Below are 24,705 nucleotides of genomic sequence, written 5' to 3'. Positions count from 1 at the left end.
CCAGAACCTAAGGAGTCATCAACAGGATAAACCAGAAAACAGTCCAGAATACATAAAACCAGAGAGCAGTCCAACAGGGCTAACCAACCAGGTAGGGACAAGGCAGAGACGATAATCAGGAAACTGATCAGGTTATAAACCGGACAGATAAAGATAACGCTGAGTATGCATATAGAACTCATGGCAATACTTCACAGGGAACATGGGGACTTGGAATGCTTTATATAGATAGGTAAATAATGAAGAACAGGTGAGAACAATCAGTAGTAAGGGGAGGCAGATTTAGCGAGGGTGTGATGATTGGAAGAACAGGATTGAGTGACAGGATGCTGGCAACAGGTGAATGCTGGGATATGGAGTTCAGGCTATGTAGCGTGAAAGTATTTAGTTAGTAATTGGGAGATCCATATTTAGTGAGGTGATGTTTGTGGTTAAAATCCCATTAGGACATATTGGATACATCTTTATATGCCTGCTTGAAGTGAAGAAAATTCTGTGCTGCATTTGGTGTTACGATGACAGCAAGTCCACAGAGGCGGTAGCACAAATGCTGCCAAACCAAAATGGGTTCAAAACTACCGTTGCACTGTCAGATTTAAATGCTGCATATGCCACAAATCCTGTTGCACCATTCCACCAAGCTTGTCACAGACACATTTATTTATGCCCCAATTTTTTCCCAAATTAAACAATGGTAATAAATATGCCTGTATTTATTAAAACGCACAGTAAAATGTGAGTTTAGAGCCCTAAGTATATCTTTGCTTTTACGCATACTTCATTATCATCCTCATTCCTCCATGGAGGTGTCAGCGGGGATAATGGATAATGTTTGGGACACAGACACTTTGTCACTGCTTCAGTAGTGCAATACTGCAATTACCTGCTAGACCAAACCAACCAGCTAAGTACAGGGTGAGCTCTGTAGCAGGACAGCATGCTGTGTGCTCATTTGTGTCTCCCGTGATCCCTTGTAGTGACATTTTGTTTTTCTGGTGAGGCTTAAGATAAGAGTTAAGGTGAAAGGAAAGGAAATCAGTGAAAATGATGTCAAGCATCGAGTCCAAAAGACACAGGACCCCCAGCCAGAATGCAGCCATTCATAGAGCTAAACCCCAAAGGTAAGTCATATAGAATTTCCCTCAATTCCCCAAAGGGGCCTGAAAATCACATAGCGGGAGGTGGTGATCAATCCTTCCTCCTGTATGAGACTTGCTCCTATACACACCTTACTTTTCTGAACTTCTCTCTTTGAGTAGTCCTTCTTCACCTGAATTATGGCCTGTTTTTACTCTGAAGAATATTTTCTTTTCACTTGTTCTATGCATCACACTCACTTACTTCCATTTAATCAAAATGATGTGAGAATCTAAAGGCCCTGCTCTCCTACAGTCATCTGCTATAGCTACGTACAAGCCACTGTGAAGCACACTTGGCTTATTTCTATACACTTATGGCTTCTGGATGGGTGAAGCGCTCATGTAGTGGTACGTTTGTGTCTTGTGTTGTTGGGGATTTTTTTAAACTGTCTCTAAAACACTGTGGAGCATGAGATTTGAGTGTCACCAGTTTGACGCCTGCCTTACCTACTCAGGGAGTAAGCACAGCTGCAGTGTAGTGTAGCTTCTGAAAAAAAAACAAGCTTTATGCTGTTCTGTCCAGACTCCAAGGTATCTGTATTCTTTTCTGCCTTCCATAAATATGTTTGTGGGAAGCCTCATGGGCTGGTAAATGTCTGTTGCTAGAATTCTGCTGTTTGTATTGATTGAAAGTTCAGACAACATTGTTTGCAAACAGGAAAATAATGTCTACTAGACATGCCACTCTCGCTCTCTAACACAATCCTCTTCCTCATTATCATCACTCATTGTCCATGGGCAGTCAGGCCCGGCTCTTTAGAGGAGGTGCCAAACATGCTATTTAAGAGTTGAATACTTAGAGATATGACAGCTGAACAATGCTGAGACAATATCTAAATCATTTCCAGCTGATCTGGAGAGCAGCTTTGGCAGGGAGCTACGCACATCCCAGCACAATGCCGCACAAAAGCGTCAAGCTTGTCCTGCAGTAACAGAAAAAAGCCCTATGTCTAACATGATAGATATATGATTGCTGTGAGGCTGGGAATGAATGTGGATGATTGGACTCTACTGCAGCGATTGGGAGACTTTTAACATGTTAGGGCAGAGGCTGTATAGACAGAGAGCTTTGAACTTGGCACCAGGCACCAGGAAATCAATGTGAAGCACATGTTAAATCCAGTGAAACTGTACACAGTCATCCAGCTATCTAGCATTCTGCAGCAGGTGCTAATTAAAGCCCAACAGCATGCTTCATGACTCCCTCGCCTCTTCAGGGCATGAATGGCTTTGTCGCCACACTCAAAAGCCTGTTAACAACCTTTCTCATAATAAACCTCCACTTTGTTAATAAAAGGCAACTGGGCAAGTCTAGATTTGCTGGACCATTGAGTGTACAAAGACCTGGATCTGGGATGTGACTCCTGTTTGTTAAATTTCGCCTTCCATGCCTTACTGCTGGCAAAAATATCTGGGTTTCCTACAGTCGTGCTATCTGTCACACTATTCTGGTGCTTTCATTGCTGGAATATTGGTCTGATTTGTGCTTTGTGCACTACAGGGTAAGACTGCTGTGGGCACAGATATCAACAAACAGTAAACACGAAGTCCCATGTGTCCCTTGTGTATGCACATTTCAACAGTTAGTCCTGGCTCTTAGTCATATAAATAGACTCCTGCGTATTGTTATTTTTTGGTTTGTTTGTTTGTTTGTTTGTTGTTCTTTGCTTGTAACATGGTTATTTGCTTTTGATGAGAGAAAGTGCTCTTTAATTAGCCCCTCACTCTTGGCAGCAGTCCAAAAAGATGCCCACAGTGATAAGTCACAACAGGGACAGGCGCACACGAAGAGGGCAGACAGAAACAGAAAGCCAAGATGCTGGATATCTTTTCTCCTTCCTGTTTCCCACTCGACACAACTGAGTAACATCCACTCACAGATTTGTGGCTTGTAGATGATCTCTTCTTACCCTCAAATAATCCCAAATCAGGTATTTTAACAAAAAAGAAAAATTATGTCATAAGATTGTGCATCACATGGTTGGATGGATGGTTTGCAATTTACCCGTTGTAACTGATCATGAAGGAAGAATGAACCAAATGTAGAGAGATATATGAACATTTAGCAAAATAAAAATCACTATAATCCCACTCTTCTTTAGACCTTTCTTAAGGTCTCTGTTTCGATCAACCACCTTCCCAAATGCAGATATAATGTTAGTCCAGAAGACATAATAGGAATAATTGGTGAATCCCAATTGAGAGCCTAATTTAGCCTTAAACAGGGCTTAACCCGCACCCAGGAAGTTTACAGTTATAGTAAATAAACTAAAGATTAGTAAAGAAAAAACTTGCGTCGTTCGCCTGTATTGCATGCATTCAGCATGTTCAACAACTGATTTGCATTGCCAACAGGTGGCAGCACTAGACCCAGATGTATCGTAACTGGAAATCACAGCACCTTATCTCTTTGACACTGTTAACACCTCCGCTTCGAAACAGACATCGCAGGGCATAGGTGTTGAACCCCAATTTGGTATGAGAGTTTCCTATATGAAGAGCGCAGTGCCCTGAACTCAACACGGCACAATGTGCCTGTGCAATATACAATACAATACAATACAATACAAATAACAGAGATATTGTAATCATATGCCTTCTTAACACAAACTCAAGACATTTAATCTAAATCTTTCACCCTATAATAACATATGAAGTACCAGGGTATAAATCTCAGGACTATACTGAACTACGAGGATCCTGAAAATATCTTAGCACTCTTCATATGAGCGCACTGTGGGCATGATACTCCCGAAATATTGTCAATTAATAGAACAATGTAACAGCGAATCGAAACTGAACTGGAGTGATAGACATTGTGGACATCGGGACGCTTTTAAACCGAAAGGCCAAGAAATATGTAAACGTTTGCAAAGGAAACAATACAACAGGCTGATTAAATTCATTTTTGACATGTAAAATAATCTGGCTATGTAATAGGATGATACATGCCTATTTGCCAATGCCTGTTCTATAATCACAATGTTAGGCCTGTGTTTATGCTTAAGCGACTATTTACCACAGGACATTCCCACTAAAAGGAATTCGAACACTGATATTTCATGGAAAGTCACTCTTGTGCTTGCGTGCCTGTCCTAATTCTTCTTCACGTAAGTATTCTCTGTAGCGTTAATTCACTGAAACGAATTAAGAATCAAATTAAGATTCCCATTCGTAGCGCTTTAAGAGGCAACCTGATGTGCTCTTTTAAATATACGTTTAAAGTTAATACCATTTGCAACGAGAAGTATACTTACACCACATGCAAACTAAGGCCAAATGTCTAGTTTTGACAGAACAGTAGGAGAGCGGTACGACATAGTACGTTACCAAGACAACGTCAGTAAACGAGACTGGTGTGAGGAAGAAGTCAGCTAGCGTTAGCTAGTATACCCTCCACGCTTTGAACAGAAATTACAGAAATTACATTGGTACGTATGCGTAAGTTATATTCCATATCTTTGATAACGCAAAAACACCAAGCACAGTAAATCGAACATTTCGCGAAAAGTAAAAGTTTCGGCGTTTAGCCCAGTCGTGTTTCTACATTTTTTTAACATATGTTGGAAGGCGTCCATTTCGATTTCCTTTGCTCCCGGAGTAAGACAAATGGAGACACTTTAATAGTATGCTTGCTTCTCAAGAGTTATCATCTGTATCACGTTTCGTGACAATCTGCATGTTTTATCCAATCCAGGTTTCGGCCAATATTTGTCTAAATCAATTGTAGGGCGCCTTTTGGGTGTAGCCTGTATTTAGATCCCATTAGTGAAGAATTTAAAGTAGATCTGATGCTTTAACTTTGGAAAATACGTATGATTCGGTTGTAACTTTTTATTTCTTTGTTTATATTCGTGTTCGGTGTACAGGAGCTGGCCCTGAAAAAAAGACTGGAAACAGTCGTCCAGGGATTTAGAGAGGAAAGATGACGGAGCAAGGTGAGAGAGCTAAGCAGTGGAGTCCCACAAGCGCAGGATTGAAAACTATGTGCCCCCAGCAGAGAGCTCGATACTTGGCTTACGCTGAGCCCTCCAAAGAGGTGCGAGGGTGGATGGCGGCTTCCAGGCAACGTGTTTCTACTCGACTGTCTCAAGAGAGAAAAGAAAGACAAAAAGACCAGCTTCAAGTCCCGGATTCAAAATTGCGTCAAGACGCGCTCATAGGTCAATTAAAAGCCGCCGAAGCGAGAAATAGGATTCGACAGATGAGGCTGCAATACCAAAACTTGAGGGCAGGGTATTTTATATCTAAACACACCATCAGTGCGTCCTTATATATCATGTAATGTTCTGTAGGTTCTATACGGTGTACTGAAAAGTGTTCGTCACTTTTCCTGTATAGATCTTACACCTACAGCGACGAGTAGGCTAATTACCCCTTGCCTTTAAACCCGATCTCATTTTCCGCGTATTTCTAGGAGCAGGAAATGAACTTAATGATTTCGTGCCAGTCCAACGCGCAGAGCGCTATACGCCTAGAGCTGCTATTGCTGGCGAGGGAGAAGAGGGTGAACATCCGCGACAGCCTGGATCAGCTACAGGTACCCTTCACCCTACAGCAGGTTTTTCCACTGTAATAACACAGCACTTACAGGCAGGTGGCTAAGGGCGGTGCAGAGAATCTAATGTCAGCAAATTACTTGGCACATTTTCATGACGCTTAATGGGATTAGCGTGTGTAAAACAGACCACACGTGTGAGGGGACGATGTTGAGGGTCTGTTTGTATTTGTTGATTTTGTTATCCCTCTATAGTTGCATGCAGTTGGGTGCATTAGGAGATGCACTCTGACAAAAGGATGCACGTTACACGTATTATTACATCCTCCACGTGAAGCCTCTGAATTAAAGGACTGAGCATGACTGTGTAGTGAGGCCTGCCAGAAGACAGTAGTCCAAGCCCTGGGTTAATGCTGATATAGCACCCTTCCACAGTGATAATTGCTTTCTCAGCCTTAACATTTTTCTTTGTTTATCTAATGCTGTACAGAGACGAAGAGTGGAGGAGATTCTGGAGGATGACAAGGGCCTGACAATAATCAGAGGATGAATGAAAGACAAACAACCGCCTGTACCGTAAAATGCTGAAATAAAGAAATAACATGGTTTATTAATTACAAAGGTGCATAGAATTTAGTCTCAATGATGGATCACAGAGGCCATCATTGGTATTTTAATGTTTGAAGTCATTATTGCTGACAGAGTTCATGAGCGCTTCATGTAGTTGCAAGACATGTAGCCCGTTGCAAGACAGCTCTGCAGTGTCCTGCAATAATGGGACACTATTGATTTAACCAAGAAAGACTTGGTTATGTACATATACTGAATGGCTTGTGGCATACTAAAGTAATGGAGTTGTTCTACTGGCCTTCCTCGGAGAAGGAGGAACAGGACTGTTGTAGGTATGTAGTGATTTGAGGTTTGACTGCAGAATAAGTGTTGAACTTTATTGTAGAAAAGTACATGAACTAGGCTGTGACATTGTGACGTTTAGATTTATTACAACACCCAATAAAAAAATCACAGTTCTCTTTTATTTCCTTTAAGTCTTCTGTAATTACATAGTCCATTCCAGCCACCCTATTAGAATTCAATTCCCTGTGAAGGTTTTAAGATGGTAACATATCTTCTACACACAAGAGATGCTCAGTAACAATGTGCACTGCAGCCAGTGCATAAAGTAATACTGTAGAAATGCTATGTTATGTCTATTCCCGTCAAAGCTTAATTTGGTGCCTATGTAGGCATGTAACCAGCCACCAGATGTCATAAACTCGTGAAGATGATACTGGCAGACTGGTCAGGATGCTGTACTAGGACCAGTATCCTGATGACCATTTTGATCAACTGTCTGGCACAGGACTCGCAGTACTGCACCGTACTGAGATCTTGATGTAAAGAATATATGAAAGGGAAGACAGAGCTTGTAACATAACACAGGCACTCGATCATCAGCTTAACAAGAATCTCAGTTAGAACTGTGATTCTAACTATAATATTGAATTAAATATATTCATGGTGACCTATAGAATGAGTCACTAGTTTACAGTTAGATTTGTCTCAGTTGTTTCATATTATGCCACCATTTTCATGATACACCAGTGCATCCATTTACATTCATCATGTACAGTACATCTCAGCCTCATATTTTCTCTTTGTGTATAGAATTAAGGAGAATGGTTGATTTAAGACTAAGATTTGAGAGGATTTACCATTAAATACGGTGTGATTATTAGTCCTAACACCTATTTTCTCAAGAAATATATGTCAGATATTGATAAAAACAGAGTGAAAAAAAAATGTATGTAAAGATTCTTGTGTCTTAATGTCTCCTTATAAAAACAGTGACAAAACTCATAGAAATCCCTCTGCATATTAGCAAGCAACCTTCAGCACAATTCTATATTGTCTTTTAACTAAAATATAAATGTAATTGATGAAACCAACATCAGCACATCTAATGGACTTCACATAAAACAGGCTGTAATTTATTGTCTTGCAAGGTTTAAAGGTTTTTTCCCCCTATAGTGAAGCAGAGAACTTTACTGACACCAAGTGGCAGTTACATTGATATCCCCATTCTTTGCTTGCTATAGGGGTAGATAATCCTCATACATTATTTCAGTTCATTAATTAAAATCAGACTTGCCTGATTGTGTTGGAAATTGCATATTATAAATGCCTGTATGTGTATGGGTCTGTAGGCCTATATTTATATGTATATATACACAAACACTCCTCTCTCTCTCTCTCTCTCTCTCTCTCTCTCTTACACACACACACACACACACACACACACACACACACACACACACACACACACACATTCTTCCCACAAGTATCCAGGCATAGAGGGGTTATGGCTTAAGTGCTGTGTTAGTAGAGACATTATAAAGCGAGAATAGGTTGTACCGCGGTTATTTGAAACTTTTAATCCACTTCACAATATTGTTGGTTCCTTGTGCTCCTGTGTTATTCTTGGTGTTTGGCGCCTCTTGCTGGTTGACCTAAGGATTTATCTAAAAATAAATACGCCTTTAAAGCATACTCTCAATATCAAACGCTGTCCTATAAATTCTAAGACATAAAACATTGCTGAAAGGAACTGCGATTTGATATCTAGTAGATTAAGTTATATACCTGCCAACTTAATTTACAGACGGGGATACCTTTCCTGGACTTATTTTTGTTATTAGGGCTAAGGAATCTATACTTGATGACAAAACGAAAATATGTTTAGTTCTTATAAAGAAGAAAGCACATAGCAGGGCCTGCAGCTTATTCTACTTTGTGGACCAAGCCTATTACCTAAGAAACCCAAACTATATCATGATTAATTTATGATTGACACATGAAGAGCTGACTCTTTACAAGGATACAATTATCTGCTGCTAAGTAAACCTCTCATTGACAGGAGTTCCATTGGAAATGACAATTACCGAGGAAGTCCTTCGTCAATCGCCTTAGTAGAACTGTCTAACTTAGCGCATGCGCAATTCATCCTTAGCCTGCCTCCGTAAGGGTGTCGATTCTGAAGCTGGAACATTGGAGGAAAAAAAATATACTGTATTTATACACACAAAACAGCAAAAAAGAAACGGATGTGCATCAGAAAACGAAACGGCTATCGCCCTCCAGATCATTTTAATGCAAAAATTGTAAGTATTGTTATCGGCAGCATATTCAAAGCAAAATGTTTAGTTTGCCAGTGAATGGTGGGTTTTCCCGTTTTCAAAAGGTTCGTGATTCCTCAAGAATGGGTCGTCCTCAGTAAACCCGATCTCCTTTTATACATCAGTATGAAACATTTCGTTATACTAGCCTGTAAGCTCCCACTAGTTAGGGAGAATAGAATTAACCTTTCCTAGAAATTGATGTCTGTGATAGGCTATGTAAACTAGTGTGGTAATTCGAAACTGAGAAGAAGCTACTATTGCTTAATTCCCCGTGTTACTGCTTGTTTTAGTACAGTTTATGGCATATGTAAGTAGAAAGGCAAACGTTAGTTAACATTTGCCTTTGGTGTGTTCTAGCCTACTACTGTTTCGAAACCGCAGCTATATGTTTTTTGAAGCGCAAGCGGTAGGTTCCCAAGTAGGCTGGCTGTAATTTTGTTGCAGGCTACAGAATCGGGCTGCGAAGTGATGGTTTCAATGTACGACTATTACAGGAAGAACGGGGAAGGCGTGCAGCCGGCGTGCCACGGGCACAGCGAGTGTGTTAAGGGACTGCTTTCTTTTCGAAGGAAAACGACTATGTACACCAGCGAGTGTGGTTTCACAATATAGCCCCTTAAATCAGTTGAAGCGGTTTCTCGAATCCTCTCGTTTCAGTAATGTGTTATCTCGAATACTGTCATAATTATTATTCGAAATACACATTCCATACAAATGGTAGATTTATGGGCTTTCAGAATGAGCAATCGACAAGAGTAACCTAATGCACAGATTACTGTGCTGTGGGGGGGGATATGTTCAAGTCAAACATCTAGGAAGTGGGGGCGGATAAAGCCTAGGTGGTCATTTCTCTTCCCAGTTGAGTAGACCGGCACTTGCTGTTAATTGGGCTACATGTATATATTTCGGTATTGTCTGTATTCCTTGTCGTGAACCTCTCGTTATCTGGGGTTTCGCGTTTTTCTCATCTCGAAAGACGTTCTCTCTCTCTCTCTCTCTCTCTCTCTCTCTCTCTCTCTCTCTCTCTCTCTCTCTCTCTCTCTCTCTCTCTCTCTCTCTTTGGCTCTCTTGTAGTAAAGCGCGTTCGTGATTCACGCGCGAGACCTTCGGGGTGAATGAATTTTGTGTGCGCGAACCGCGTACCCGCCGCGTGGTGGAAGGCAAGGGGGCGGGGCCCCGCGGTGTCGCGTGGCGGCGCAGCGCTTTGACCGCGCTCGCGCGTGTCAAAGCGTAGGGCACGCGCTTTGGAAACTGAGGGGGGGACAGTATTCGTCCACTTTGACGTAACACAGAGGACTCCCGAGGTTAACAGACCTATCTTCCACAATTAAAAATAAGCAAGCGTTTGTATTTCATTTTCTTTGTGATTACTTTGTGAAAATGTATCTCTTGTTTAAAAATAGTGTGTCGTGTCCACCTTCCTCGCAGTTGCTTCAGTCAAATTTATATTCATCAGAAAATTACGTGCTTACAAATAGCCCCCAGCAAGGGTTTGTTGGTCTGCCTCCGTGCTGCTGCTGACCTGTTCTTATATTACTCAGTTGTGAGACCAGAATCTCATTTAGAGCTGTCTCTTTCTTGAGTAGAAAGGATAAACCGAACTGCAGAGAACTTTGATTATCATTGCCTTGTTAATGATTTAGAATGTATTATTTCTGTATATTGTGTCATCTCAAGAATACGTTTTTGTACAGTCTGAAAAGTTCTTACTGCCCTAAGTGCGCTTGCCTTGATCAGATCCTGCAGTAAACCTTATTACAGCAGGGTACAATCCACGCCCACCGGCACTTCTGCTGCTCTTAAAGGACCAAGGCACTTCTTACCTGTTGACACACACAAACGGCATGTTACGATATTAGATTTATTGCCGATATATTGATGGCTGATAATATTGAGAACTATTCCTATACTTCTGTGACATTTGATATTAAAGAACATCCTTAGCAAAGTAGCAAGGCAAAAAGGTGCACTGTGTCACACTATGCCAATATACCTCATCAGTGGATGAAGAAATATGTTTAACTTTAAAAAAATGTTTGGGCCCGCCCCTTCTCTCTCTCTCTCTCTCTCTCTCTCTCTCTCTCTCTCTATTATTCATTCACTCACTCACTCTTTTCTTATGGATTTCCTGAATGACTGAATGAACAAAACTGGAGCAAATAGAGAAGCAATGTGACCAATCCCTGGGGCAGAATGCTGCATAAAAGATTCCTTTATTCAGGGCCTTCAAGGTTGTGAAAGGTTCACAAGGGCTTATTTTGACCATTGGTAGACTAACAGACGTAGGTTAGAAAGAGCCTAAATTAGCTGTGAGCATGCAGTATGAATCTGGAATACAGTTGATGTGTTTTCAGCATTGAGTGTTAATAATAATTATTAGGCACAAGACTAAATTTGGCATCTTGAATTAAATGAGTAATAAAACAATAGGGAGATATTTATCAAGTTTTGGCTGATGTTTGGTACCTTAATATGTGGAATTACTAAAAAAAAAAAAAAAAAAGCCACTTCATCTTTGAGGATAAAAGAAGCACATGGGGCCAATTTTGTGCTGATTGGATATACTGCTGAAAAAAAATGTATTTTTGCAGCATCTGGCTATCAAAGATGTAATTTATGGAGTGTTGAGTCAACGCATGAAATAATAGAAGATTTAGGGTCTAGTTTATGTTACTGAACCATTCATGCGATTTCTCAATGCTCCAGATACTTGTGTGAATACTATCAAAACAGGTCCTTAATGGTAATTTAATTTTAAAAGGAGTGGCTCATACCCACCATATGATAACATATATTATGTCCAGCTCCACCAATTTCTTTAAACCAATGTCTCGGATTGTATAAGCATTATATAAAGAAACGTTGGCTAATCACTGAGCAGCCTAATCCATGTGAAGGGTATGAATAATCTTTCAGTTTGAACAGAGTGAGAGTCATATGTCTGTCAAAGCCTAGCTTTTGTTTATGTCGCGTGAGCTGAACCTTGTTATACTTGAATATTTGTCAGTGTTCCCTGAGTAGGATCCCAAATCACAGAAGAATTTTCTTCTCACCTATTGACCATTCCAGCACTGAAAACAAGAAATAACTGATTAGTCCAGTATTATTAAAGTTATCTAGTATCTCCAAACTTTACACTTTGTTTGCTGCAGTTAGTTGAAAATAATAATTACTGCAAAAAATACTGAGGAAATATCTTTAATGAAAACCAACATGTTAACAACCTTGTCACAAATATTTTTGGTCTCTTTTGCATAATAAATGTTGGCTGCTTAATTAGAACTGTTTTGATATGCTTCTGGGTTTCCGCCTGCTTCTGCACAGATACTGCTTACATCTGCTGCCATGGTTTCCAGTATGGAATACAAATCCGTTTTAGAGAGCTTAATGATTACATTGATGGCCACTAATTCCTATGTGTCATGGAAAATAATTCCAAAAGGCAGTTTATGATGTAAAACAGAAGATTTAACATGTTCTTTTAATTAGTTCATAAATTAGTCACTTATATATTTCAGAGCTCACAGAGGTTTTATGTATTGTTGATTTAAAGTTTAAAACTTCATAAAATATAAGGTAAGATATCTAAACTCTTGGTCAGGCTATCATGTTTTTGTTTTTGTTTTTTGTCACATGGAGCTTAACTCATTGTCAATTCAAATTAAAGATTTAGCGGCGTGTTCTGGAGCCGAGATGTCAGACTGTGTTATTTTGCATTCCTGTGATATGAGTCAGCAACCTTTTAAAATAGATCAACAGGCTAATCTATTGCTTTGTCCACTTATGTGTCATTTCCACTCACAAAAACAGAGGTACACACACACAAACAGGAAGCCGCATGCCATCTGCTTGACTGACAGCTAAATTATCCACTAGGTGCTCTCTGATATAAATGTTGAAGGCCAAAATTCCATTGCAAAATAAAAGGAAAAATAAGGAGATTCCAGAAGGTCAGTTGTGAAGTACTGCCCATACTGGGTAAAGAACGTTCGTCTAGCTGCCTTCTTTTAAATACACCTTCACAATTTTCAGGACGTTCAGGACAAACATACAGTGCGTTGGAGCCAGCATGGAACGATTGAGCTAATCACAAAAGTAGCAGTGTGAAGTCAGTGGAAAAGTCTCCGCCGTGTCACTTAAAAGGGAGCTGCTTAGGATCACGCATCAGGGCAGTGGCATGTACTATTTTTGTGAATCAGACAAGATCTTCTGAAAATCCACTTTGAAATAGACATAGGGTGAGATGTCGGTCAGTTAGTGACTTCAGTGTTAGATTTAGCATGATCTGTTTTTAAGGAGATACAGAAATCGTGAAATACACGTCTTTAATGGCGAAATATTGGATCTGGTTATGGGCACCCATTCGAAATGAATTCGTATTACTTATTAATACATTCATTAAAGTCATACGTGTTTGTGACATTCTACTGCAGAGATTTCAGTGTTCAGTTATCTTGAGCACATGCTGCATGACTCCACAGCAAATACGTCCAAATAACAGACATTAACCTGCCAAGGAACAATGCCTGTGCACGTGGTCTAACAGAATTTAAATTCATGATAAATTTTCCCTCATGCATCTGTGTTCTGTAGAGCTAACACAATGCGTTTTGCTCATAAAATGTATGTCTTACGTAACAGCTTGTTTGAAGGAAAGACATTGAATTAGATTTGCGGTAAATTAGTTCTGTGGAACCTCTGAATTGGAAGCATGTTTCCTATGTTAGGGATGAGGAAGCAGCACGATTCTGATTATTGGTCCAGTTTTAAAAAATCGAAGAGAAGTTTTGGTGCTGTCAGTGATTAATTTTCTGTCTTCGCAACACGCTCACTGCTCTAATTTCGACACAAAAAAAGATACGGAATCCAGACTAACCTCTCGAAACTCTGGATTCCGGAAATCAAGTTTCGTATCAAATTAAAACAAATACATGTGATTCTAAGACATGGAAGTATTCCGGTTGAAAAATAGTCCACAAACAAAAATAATATACGCACATTCTAATTTTCAAACACCGGTATTCTGCTTTTTACAAACAACCTTCCCATTGGTTCGATGACATGTGAAATGATGTTTCAGCACAGGTTCGCAGACCACCATGTGGTCTACCATAAACTGCCCCGTGCCTACAGCATTTCAGCTCAAGTCAAACAGGATATTCCAGTTCCGCAAGCATTTCGTCGCGGGTAAAAACGGAATAGTCTAGCCTGTTGGACACGGGCCGCAGCTGAAAATCAGAGGTTTAACGCAGCTCAGCAGGTGTGAGCTGAGCAGTGGCACCTCTTGCAGGCCAGAATGTCTGAGTGTTAGATAGCACTGATTCCGGCGAGCACGCTGTAAAACGCAGGGGTACTAAGGACGCCTTTTCAGCAGGACCTGAAAAATAGAATAAAAGCGTTTCGACAAGATAATGTCCAGTAAACGAAGTAAAGAGACAGCCACTGTAGCTCAGCGATTCCGATTGTAACACTCTGTTATCTTGGCAGCAACTATTATTCATGGCTCATTGAAGTTGGTCTCTATGAAGCCTGGAATACGTTGTTCGAGCGTATTATTATTACCCATTGCATTCAAAGCATAAGACTCAATCTAAGCTGTATTGCAACGCCTTCAAGGCTGCGTACGTATTCATGATTTTAACCTCTATTTAAAGTTAACATTAAAAACATGTTAAGTAAATTCTGAAAAACACAGGGAACCAAACATGACCTGGCCTTCCCATTAGAATTCACCATGCACATATTCATGTAAATGGCTTGAGGTGAGTGTTGACAGCAGAATCGCTGTTTTTTGAGGGGTTTTTTTTTCCTTCTGCCCATCATTATTTGGTCTGAATGAGGTCGTTGAAGTGTAAGTCGAGGAGAAATTAGCCATGTGCCACAATAAGGAGGAAGCATGCACACGAATCACATATGTCGCTGTGGGGTCATCTCTCCATCTCTCGTTCTCATGTATTTATGTCTCTCTCCCATTCCTTTCCTCCTCTCACTGTCTGTTAATCTTTTTCCCTCTCATTTTGTTTCTCCAGCCACCGTATGTCGATAGCGCAATGGTCTCAATTGAGCTGTGCGCCTGATTGGAGATGTTGGGCCACTCCGCCGGGACTACTCGTAACTGCTCCCGGTCAGCGTTTTAACATCGAGCCTTCCGACCACGAGGCCTCGGAACAATCCTGTCGTCGTCTTGGTGCCACGTTCAGGCCACCGTGGTCTTTATCCTTCCCGGCAGCGTCCTCCACCAACTTCCCTTTTTGTCCCGTCTTTTCCGCACTCGTCTGTGTCCCGTTTCCTCTTTATCGCACGCCGAGCTGGCCTTCCTCCCCTCTCCTTCAGTCAACTAAAAGAGAAGTCAGAGATGCTGGCCATGCCAGACTCACCCGCGCCTGCAGAGGTTAATCCAGTCCAAGGCTCACTTCAGCTAGGGTAGTCTAACCGTGCTATAGTCATCGACTAGCGTTTTCACTTCGACCTGGTACGATGTAAGTATTGGCTGTCCCATCGTGGAATTTATACTTTTTTATAATCTTTAGTTTGAGAAAAGCGCGTATTTTGTGTGCTTTCTGGGCTAGAGGTCAGATGACCGGGGCATGGACGTAGCTGTCAATTCACATCCAGAAATCTGTTGCTGTTAGTTTGGGTGTAGCATGTGGCGGCACTGTGAGATGGCAGGTTTGCGCTCTATGATTCGTTTTTAGTTCGTTGGTATTTCAGGGAGCATTTTATCGATCTGGTGGTTGCCAGATTAGAGAAGCGATGTGTCACTTCAGCAAAGTGCTGAATGCTGTGTTGTTGGGTCAGATTTGTTTTTAGTGTTTTTCTTTTTAAGGTCCTGTTAAAGTATATGTCTGATTCTTTTTAAGGTCGCCTTAAAGTATGTCTAATTTTTCCTGATTTTATTTTTTTTTTAACAAATCACTCGTCCATCGAAACTATCCAAAGTACAGCACTGAGGCCTTCAGACATTGCTGAACCATGTCTGAGCAATTTTCACTCCAGCGAGGAGGAAGTATTGTCATAAATCACTTTCAAATAGGTGCGCAAGGAGGGTGGCAGTCGTCGACTTGGCTAAGAAACATCCAAAGTTGCCTTTAACTGTGTGTGCGCCTTCCCATTCAACGTCAGCCTAAATACAAATCGAGAGTAAGAGACCCGGAATGTTCCTTCGTAGCTGGCGGGAAGACTCAAAGGCTCGCCGCAGTCCATGACCCTGCGCAGCCCCTCATTTTGTCTGATGTTGCAGGCTGAATGCTAGGGTTTACTTCCTGTGTGGTAACCGGCCATGTGGCAGGCCATGTGCATGCTAAAGATGGCCTATGCAGAAGTGTGCGGTGCAGGACACACTTGTAGCCTGTGTACACCTATAAAAAATTACTTGCAAGAAAATGGACCCTTTTCAATTCCAGATATTTATGTGCTTTAAACTGTATTAACATATGCTTAAAAGGAATTTATACATTAGTGATCTTTATGATCATTTTAAAAATACTATTATTAGGGATGTTTATCACCTAATTCAGAGGAATGGAATCCATGGCACGTGGAATCCACGGCACGTGTGTGTTACTGCAGTTTCGGTTTTACTGTGTCTTTATGACACAACAGAGCACAGAGGAAGCGCTTTCGAAAAACTGCTTTAGAACCGGGTGACAAATGTTGCAGATCCCGGGCAGTGCAAATGATTAGAGATTTTGTTACACACACACACACACACACACACACACACACACACACACACACACACACACACACACACACCTATATACTATAATGTCTTGTAAAATGTTGTCTATAGGATACATATGGAATTTAACATTTATACATTTTCTACCATGTCTAGCATGAGGTCTACAATATTCCCATATTGTGTGGTTGCTAACCATGAACTAAAATATATTTTTTAATGTTAGTGAAAAAGAATTTTAGCTGTATCTCTTATTTGACTATAACGTGTTTAAAGTTAAATATTGTGTAGATGTATGAAATATCCATATGTAGATATAAATTTGTTGGAACACTAACCTCATTGCATTTGAATAACTAATATAAAGTACTGGCATTTCTCTTCTTCCTCTGTGTGTGTGTGTGTGTGTGTGTGTGTGTGTGTGTGTGTGTGTGTGTGTGTGTGTGTGTGTGTGTGTGTGTGTGTGTGTTTGTGTTTGTGAAGGAGAGGTCTGCAGCCTGCAGGGGGATGACATGCATGTGTCCAGGCTTTTAACATCACTGAGGATTTTAAGACTAATCGGCTGCCCTCCGCCAAGCCATGATGGACATTCTGGTACCTGCCACTCTCTCATCCTGGTGCTAGTGCTTGGGCTGTGTGAGGTGTTACGTGCCAGTGGTTTATTTGTGTCAGCAAAGCTAGTGCAGAGCCATGCAGGGCACACTGATGGACACATAGTTTGCCTTGCATGACAGTAATGTATGTTCTGGTGGAATTTGGTGTATCAGATGTGTGCGCTGGTGGTCTCTCCAATTTTGAATGCTTATTTTTTAACTTTTTTACCTTAAACATCATTTTCCCCAATTTGTATATTTCTAGTATTTATATATTAGTCATAGTGTACTGTGTAGTGCGCAGTTTTTATTCAAGGCTGAGGTGAAATGCAAAGTGGGAATTTTACGCTGCAGGTGTCAGTTGGATGTACATATAGCAAATAAGGCTTGACTAAATATAGGGCCATGTTTAGGGTGTAATGACCATCATAAACTTTGCTATCTCCTCACCTATTATGTCTTCCTAGGATTTTTTTTTTTTTTTTTTTTTTGGTTGGTTGGTTGTTTTTTTGTTTTTTTTTCTTCATTTTTTTTTTCATTTTTCAGTTTCTCCAAGTTTATGCCTACAGTGGATAGAAAATGAGTGCACCTTATCGACTATTTTCATATTCTTTGACCTGTAAGCTGGAATTAAAACAGAAGAAATCTTTTTTTCCTGCTAATTTAGACACACAATACTCAACAACATGACAGTGAAAATATATCAAAAAAACAATGAACATTATTTTAAAAATTAAGAACTACTATTACTGATAGCTTGGTTTCATAAGTATAGACTTCCTACACTATAACTTACCTCTGGAATTTCTGGAATAACCAATTGTTTTCAAGGTCACATAATTACTTTTCCAACACCTGTTGACCTAGCTCGAACATTTAATCAATAAGTAATGGAAAGTGCATGGGACTATCCATAGCCTTCCAAAATCGGAGCATCCTTCAAAACTAAACCGGCAGAAGGATTTTTGGTCTGATGAAACCAAAGAACTTTTTGACATGCATTCCAAATATTCCATTTAGCCAAAATCTAACATGGCCCGTCACCAAATCGCCACCATCCTGACTGAATCTTGGTGGTGAGAGCATGATCTGGGGAATTTGTCAAGGTTCATTACAACCTGCACCCCTTTTGAATGACATCAACAGAAAAAGTTTGCACATACCTGCTAAGGTATATTCTCAAAGGCTCATCAAAAAGTCTGCAGGGGATAGCCCATAGAGCATTGTCTAGTGAGCACTAAATGTTTAGGTGTGCTTTGTGGCCATGGAGATATCACAAATCTGGTAGACTTGTAACTTTCAGGGCATGCTGTGCAAATGCAATTTGGGATATTCTGCCACTTGTGGCGCATACACGCAGCTGGGATACAAACCTGCATTTTTTGTGGTTATACAGCGAGGGGGGAAGGAATATGGGCTAAGGTTATGTGTTAGTCACATGATTTATGTCCAGCCAGGCATGGCATCTGGATAAAGTTAGAAGAAAGCAAGATTTAGATCTAAAAACAGACAAACAGGTGGACATTAATCCTGTGTGTGTGCATGTGTGCGGGTCTGTGTAGAACTGCTAGGCCAACTGAGTGAGGCCAGCATGTGCCTCTCAAACTGTCTGCAACGTTTGCATATCTTTACTGAAGATCCATCCCAGTTCTATCGGCTAAAGCAGACCTGTCACTTAGACTTATGCAGTTATACAGTTTATATATACACTAACATCCATCCTACTGGCGTTTCGATGAAAGTGCTCTCGCTTTCTCTTTCTCTATATATAATTTGAGAGAGAAACAGTTTGCTTGCCATCACAGCTGATGAAGGACCTCTGTCTGTCTGAAATGTCCTGTTTCTCTGGAAATCGAAATGTCCTGATTCTCTGAAAAGGTTTCCAGAGGACAGAGAAACAGGATGTTTTGGACAGCGGAGCTTCATTAGTTATTCAAGCAAAGTGCTTCTGACTGTTACCCTTAAGGGATACTCTTTCTTATTTTTTATGAATAATTTTAGGTTATAGATGTCAGTATTTCTACTTACTATGTTGGCTGATCTCACTATAAAAAATGTTGATTCTCCTAATTACTTACATATGAGAGTTGAGTTTTGACATAATTTGCTTGTCTCTAAGCATAACGACATTTTCGGACTTTTAAAGTCTTTTAAATCAGAAATGACATTTGTTCATTCTCTGTTGCTTTTGCTACTTTTTCCCTGTAACCCGGAGCTCTGGAAATTGCTCATATACTGCAAATCCATGTGCGTTCAGGAATATTAGACTAAGAATATATTGTATCATGTAAAATTCCTGGATTGATTCATTTTTGAATATTTCCTGTTAATCAGTTGGTGGCTTTACAGTGGAATGCATTTTAACACTCATTTTTGAACAGGTCATGGTAAAACTGTTGCATTAATATTGCTCAAGGGGTTTGTCAATGTTGCGCCTGTGTTATTCAGTAGCTCTTTTTTGATGTTTTGAAATCAATCTGTATATGGTGTCAGTCTTACTGTCATGCAGGATGTGGTAAAGGTGAGCACCAGCAGAGTCCCTGCTGTGAACTCTTCTTTTCCTGCTTGCAAGCAGAACAGGAAATGACTGCATCATGTGGGTGGGGCTGAGGCATCCTGGGGCAGAGCCCATGCAATCCCAGGGCAAACCTGAGACTTTGCTTTGCCGTTTCCAAACCTAATGTGTCACCTTTGAAGATATGATTAGCATTGTGTCATTTGGTAAACCTCACATTTTTGCACTATCACAAATTCCTGGTTTACCTCAACTTTTTGGCTCAAACATCAACTAGACAAGTACATGCAAATAACTGTATTGCAACAGAGACTTCAGACTGAGAGTAGCTGTGTCCTGCTAAAGATCCCAGCTGTACCCCTGACCGGCCCTCTCTATCAGATGCTGGAGGACTCTTCTCTGCTAGTGACCTCCTGCTCATGATGTCCTGCTGTTGTCCTGTTGTGGTCTCTGGCCGGTTATGTCACACTGGCACACTGATGGACACATAGTTTGCCTTGCATGACAGTAATGTATGTTCTGGTGGAATTTGGTGTATCAGATGTGTGCGCTGGTGGTCTCTCCAATTTTGAATGCTTATTTTTTAACTTTTTTACCTTAAACATCATTTTCCCCAATTTGTATATTTCTAGTATTTATATATTAGTCATAGTGTACTGTGTAGTGCGCAGTTTTTATTCAAGGCTGAGGTGAAATGCAAAGTGGGAATTTTACACTGCAGGTGTCAGTTGGATGTACATATAGCAAATAAGGCTTGACTAAATATAGGGCCATGTTTAGGGTGTAATGACCATCATAAACTTTGCTATCTCCTCACCTATTATGTCTTCCTAGGATTTTTTTTATTTTTTTTGGTTGGTTGGTTGTTTTTTTTGTTTTTTTTCTTCATTTTTTTTTTCATTTTTCAGTTTCTCCAAGTTTATGCCTACAGTGGATAGAAAATGAGTGCACCTTATCGACTATTTTCATATTCTTTGACCTGTAAGCTGGAATTAAAACAGAAGAAATCTTTTCTCTGGCCGGTTATGTCTTCCACGTCCACCCTGGCCCCAGCATGTCAGCCTCTAGTATATTTGCGATTCGTTTGCAGTTTCAGAGCTCCTCCCCTTAGCTCACGACAGCAATAACAAAAGGCGTGTGCTGAATGGCAGCGCACAATAACACCTGAGCACAGGTGTCTGAATATGTAGCCACACTGCCCTTGTTATCAGATGGCAGGGTCAGTTTCGCGATCGCTCACAGAGCTGCTTGGGTGACACAACCTGCTCACATGTAGGGCTGGGAGGAATATTCTAGTATTCCTGTGGGGTCCTGAGATAGTACACCAAAACATTTCTCTGTTGACTAAACTTTGAGTTGCATGCCCAAATTTGTGAATAAGGTTACAATATGAAAATTCTGAACTAGTGTCCACACTATTTCAAAGGCTGTGTCTCCCAGTACAGATTTCAATTAAAATCTTTTACATATGCTATATGCCACTACTGCTGGTACCAGTACTTTTATTACCATTTACATTTATGGCATTTAGCATATTATCATAAAATGTGTGAAATAGTAGCATGTTCCCAGCTTTGTTTTCTGACAAAATAATGTAGCATTATTACAGTGAGACGGCTTATGCATAAAGTAGAACAATATGATGTGGGAAAATAATGTCCTGGTTTTAGTATCATATTCCTGGTGCAGTGAGAGGGGATATTCCTGCCACTCCCAGCTCTCCATGTGGCCAGAGAGCTCACAGCCATTAGCTTTTAGCTTCATCCAGTTAATTTCACATGTAGATCCTATATATAGCTCCTGTCACATTTTGTTTATGATGCTGACTCTCTCCGTTTCTTTCTGTCTCTCCTTTTCCTTTTCGCTCCGTTATTCTCGTATCTCTTGCTTCCATTTTTTTCACGAGATGTCTTTCATGCCCTTCTTCTTTCGTGACTCTATTTTATTTACGCTATTTGCTATTTCTTTGTCTGTTCTCTATCTCTTGCTCTCTGTCTCTCTCCAAACTTCGTGTGAGAACACTGCCTCCATTGCAGGACATCCCGTAAACATGCCACTGGCGAAAGCTCTCAAGTCAGCACAGATGCGTTCTTCACATGTCCTTTCTGTAACCTGCCGTTGTTAGTGGACTCCGTCTATTGATAGCTAGAATAACATTGCAATAACTGTGGGACGCCGTGTTGTTTGGGATTTGGGGGAAGGGCGAGGAGAGGAAAGTGCAGAGGTGCTTCAAGATGGACGGATTTGCAAGTGTGACCCGCAGGTTGGGAGTTTTATGCACTGGCCTCTGAATATTGCCACTCTGGCTGGGATGAGAGAGGGAGAGAGAGGGATGAGGGAGAGAGAGGGATGAGGGAGAGAGAGGGATGAGGGAGAGAGAGGGATGAGGGAGAGAGAGGGATGAGGGAGAGAGAGGGATGAGGGAGAGAGAGGGATATGAGAGAGAGAGGGATATGAGAGGGAGAGGGATGAGAGGGAGAGAGAGAGAGAGCGAGAGAGCAAACGAACGAGAACAAAGCAGGAGCAAAGAAACCTAATGAACAGAAGATGAAGTTATGTCCTGTCAGAAAAGGGCTTGCCTGAGTTAACCAGTGAGAACCTCATGTGGAGCAAATCCAATAATACTACATTATTGTATTTATTTACTCACCATGCACCCTTTCCCAAATAAGGTGAAGCAGCCATCTTCACAAAAAAGTCGTAATAAATTGCATAACACTTGCATCCAAGAGCTCGCTGCTTTCATCTGTAATCCCTGCATAGTCGTGAACCTCAGGTTCCCTGTTGGCCCCTGCAGTAAGAAGGGAGCCTCCAGGGTGGGGTAAAAGAGCGAGGTGGCACACTGTGTTGGCATGATGTACTTGAGGCCCAGGCTTGTGGACCCTGGCACCAACCAGGCCCCTGACATTTCTCCTTCCACCAGTCTAGTGCCATGTTACCAAAAAATTATTTTAATCACGATCGATCCACCTCCCTAAACATCTCATATTTCCACAAGGCCAAGAGGGGTAATTGTGAGGCGACCCTGCTGGAACAGAGCCAGCGTTTCTCAGAACCCCTCTGCAGACGCAAGCCAGCTTCGGGATTTTGCGTGCTACTAGAGGACTGCCGGAGAGGCACATTTACTCCCAATATCCTCGTTATAGTTACGCAACAACCTTCAAAGGTGCCCAGAACAACTGAGGTTTTCTTGCATGCCAGGGTTACTGGATGTGCCGTCGAGCTGGTTCGATCACGACAGCATGCGTCGAGCAGTACGCTGTGTGCACAATTATTAGGGAAGTTGTATTTTTAAGGATTCAATTTATTATTGAACAACTACAGTGCTCTCGGTCAGTTATGTTAATGTTAATAAAGCTCAAACCTGAATATTTACCTGAAGAAAGTAAAACTGAGGTTTTGGCTTTCTTAGGAGAATATGTGTGCATAATTATTGGGCAACTATTAGTGTGAGAATTATTATGCAACTAAATGAAAAATGGAAATGTTCCCATCTCAGTTGTTTATTTTCATGTTAAAGTGAGAATAATAAACAAACAAATAAGTAAACATTTCTGACATCAGTGACCATTATAGCCGCCCTTCTTTTCAATAACAGTCATAAGGCTTCCATTCATGGAGTCTAACAGTTTAATCTGTTGACGATCATCTTTTCACGCAGCAGCAACCACAGCCTCTTAAATCACAGTTTAAGAAGGGCCAACAAGTTCTCAACAGGGCTTAGGTCAGGTGAGGAAGGGGGCCACGTCATTATTCCTTCATCTTTAAGGCCTTTACTGGTGTAGTACTTCGATGCATGCGGTGGAGCATAAAAATCATGGTCTTCTTGAAAGATGCAGACTTTGTCCTGTACTACTGCTTGAAAAAAAGTGTCTTCCAAAAACTGGCAGTAGGTTTGGGAGTTGGTTTTGAGTCCATCTTCAACTCGAAAAGGTCCAACTATCACATCTTTAATAATACCAGTCCACAGCAGTACCCCACCTCCACCTTGCTGGCATCAAAGTGGAGCTCCAGCCACGGACCCATCCATCTGGTCCGTCAAGAGTCACTCTTGTCTCAACAGTCCATAAAACTTTAGAAAAATCTGTCTTCAGATATTTCTTGGCCCAGTCTTGATGTTTTACCTTGTGTATCTTGTTCAGTGGTGGTCATGTTTCAGCCTTCCTTACCTTGGCCATGTCTCTGAGTACTGAACACCTTGTACTTCTGGGCACTCCAGGTAGGTTGCATTTCTGGAATATGACCCCACTGGAGGATAATGGGTTCCTGGTTGCTTCATGTTTGTTTTTTATCAAATCTTTGGCAGTTAATTTGCGTCTTTTCTTCTCAACATGTTTCTTGCAACTCTGTTGACTATTTGCAACAAAACCTTTGATGGTTCTGTGATCACACCCCAATATCTTAGCAATTTTAAGAGTGCTGCATCCCTCTGAAAGACTTTTTACAATTTTTTGCTTTTCAGAGTCAGTTAAATCTCTTTTTTGGCCCTTTTTACCTGAGGAAAAGAAGCTTAATAATTATGCACACCTTGATATAGGGTGTTGATCTCCTTAGGCCACACCCTCCCTCATTAAACAAATACACATCATCTGATGGGCTTAAATCCAATTAAAACTCAAGTTTATACAGCATGGAGTTGGAAAATATGCATAAAAATTATGATATGGTCAAAATACTCTCTTGCCTAATAATTGTACACACAGTGTAGAGTGCCGCTCACAGTCGTGGTGGGATTAATCAATCGCTTGCTTCTGTCTTCGGAGTTCCACATATAGACTGTGCACTCATCGTTTGGTCTGGCCTGTTGAGTGGCAGAAAGAGGAAGCAACAGCGCTGACTCACAAGGTTTCATACACGCCCTGCTGTCGCTTACAACATCAGACTAATTACCACACACTTCCCCTCTCCCTCACTCTCCCCCGTAAGCCACTCAGAACAGTACCTAGTCCGAAAGTCTTCATTCCTCGGTTTAGTAGGCTGACTTTTGGATCTGATCTCATGGAGTGGTTCAACCCAAACGATCGTCCTGATTGAGCGTTGGGGAGTTTGCCAGACTCATGTGCTCCCATCGATGCAGCCCATTACTTTTCTCCAGCCTTTTCA

At 41.0% G+C, this 24,705-nt stretch overlaps 2 protein-coding genes across 5 annotated transcripts in view; both read left to right on the top strand.

Annotated features, from left to right (window-relative positions):
* Positions 1-4,444: 4,444 nt before the first annotated feature.
* Positions 4,445-7,961, top strand: LOC113584616 (protein LKAAEAR1). Its single transcript, XM_027021635.3, has 4 exons — positions 4,445-4,570; positions 5,009-5,370; positions 5,557-5,679; positions 6,128-7,961. The coding sequence occupies exons 2-4, from the start codon at positions 5,065-5,067 to the stop codon at positions 6,185-6,187; spliced, it is 489 nt and encodes a 162-aa protein (XP_026877436.2). The 5' UTR covers positions 4,445-4,570; positions 5,009-5,064; the 3' UTR covers positions 6,188-7,961.
* Positions 7,962-8,634: 673 nt separating this feature from the next.
* rgs19 (regulator of G protein signaling 19) overlaps positions 8,635-24,705 on the top strand; it is a 31,516-nt gene continuing 15,445 nt past the window's right edge. The window contains exons 1-3 of one of the 4 annotated variants that reach the window (XM_081707071.1): positions 8,649-8,795; positions 14,843-15,292; positions 16,978-17,088. In XM_081707071.1, coding sequence (XP_081563197.1) covers positions 17,074-17,088 — 15 coding nt within the window. In that variant the 5' untranslated portion in view covers positions 8,649-8,795; positions 14,843-15,292; positions 16,978-17,073. Of the gene's footprint in view, positions 8,796-14,842; positions 15,293-16,977; positions 17,089-24,705 lie in introns of all 4 variants that reach the window. The other 3 variants (XM_027021613.3, XM_081707069.1, XM_081707075.1) reach the window with 3 other exon arrangements.

This window comes from Electrophorus electricus, chromosome 24 (genome assembly GCF_041902795.1).
Source record: "Electrophorus electricus isolate QZ-2024a chromosome 24, ASM4190279v1, whole genome shotgun sequence".
In the NCBI taxonomy this organism is placed as follows: domain Eukaryota; kingdom Metazoa; phylum Chordata; class Actinopteri; order Gymnotiformes; family Gymnotidae; genus Electrophorus; species Electrophorus electricus.
The sequence above is the reverse complement of the archived record's forward strand: the minus strand, read 5'-3'. Positions and strand labels throughout refer to the sequence as shown.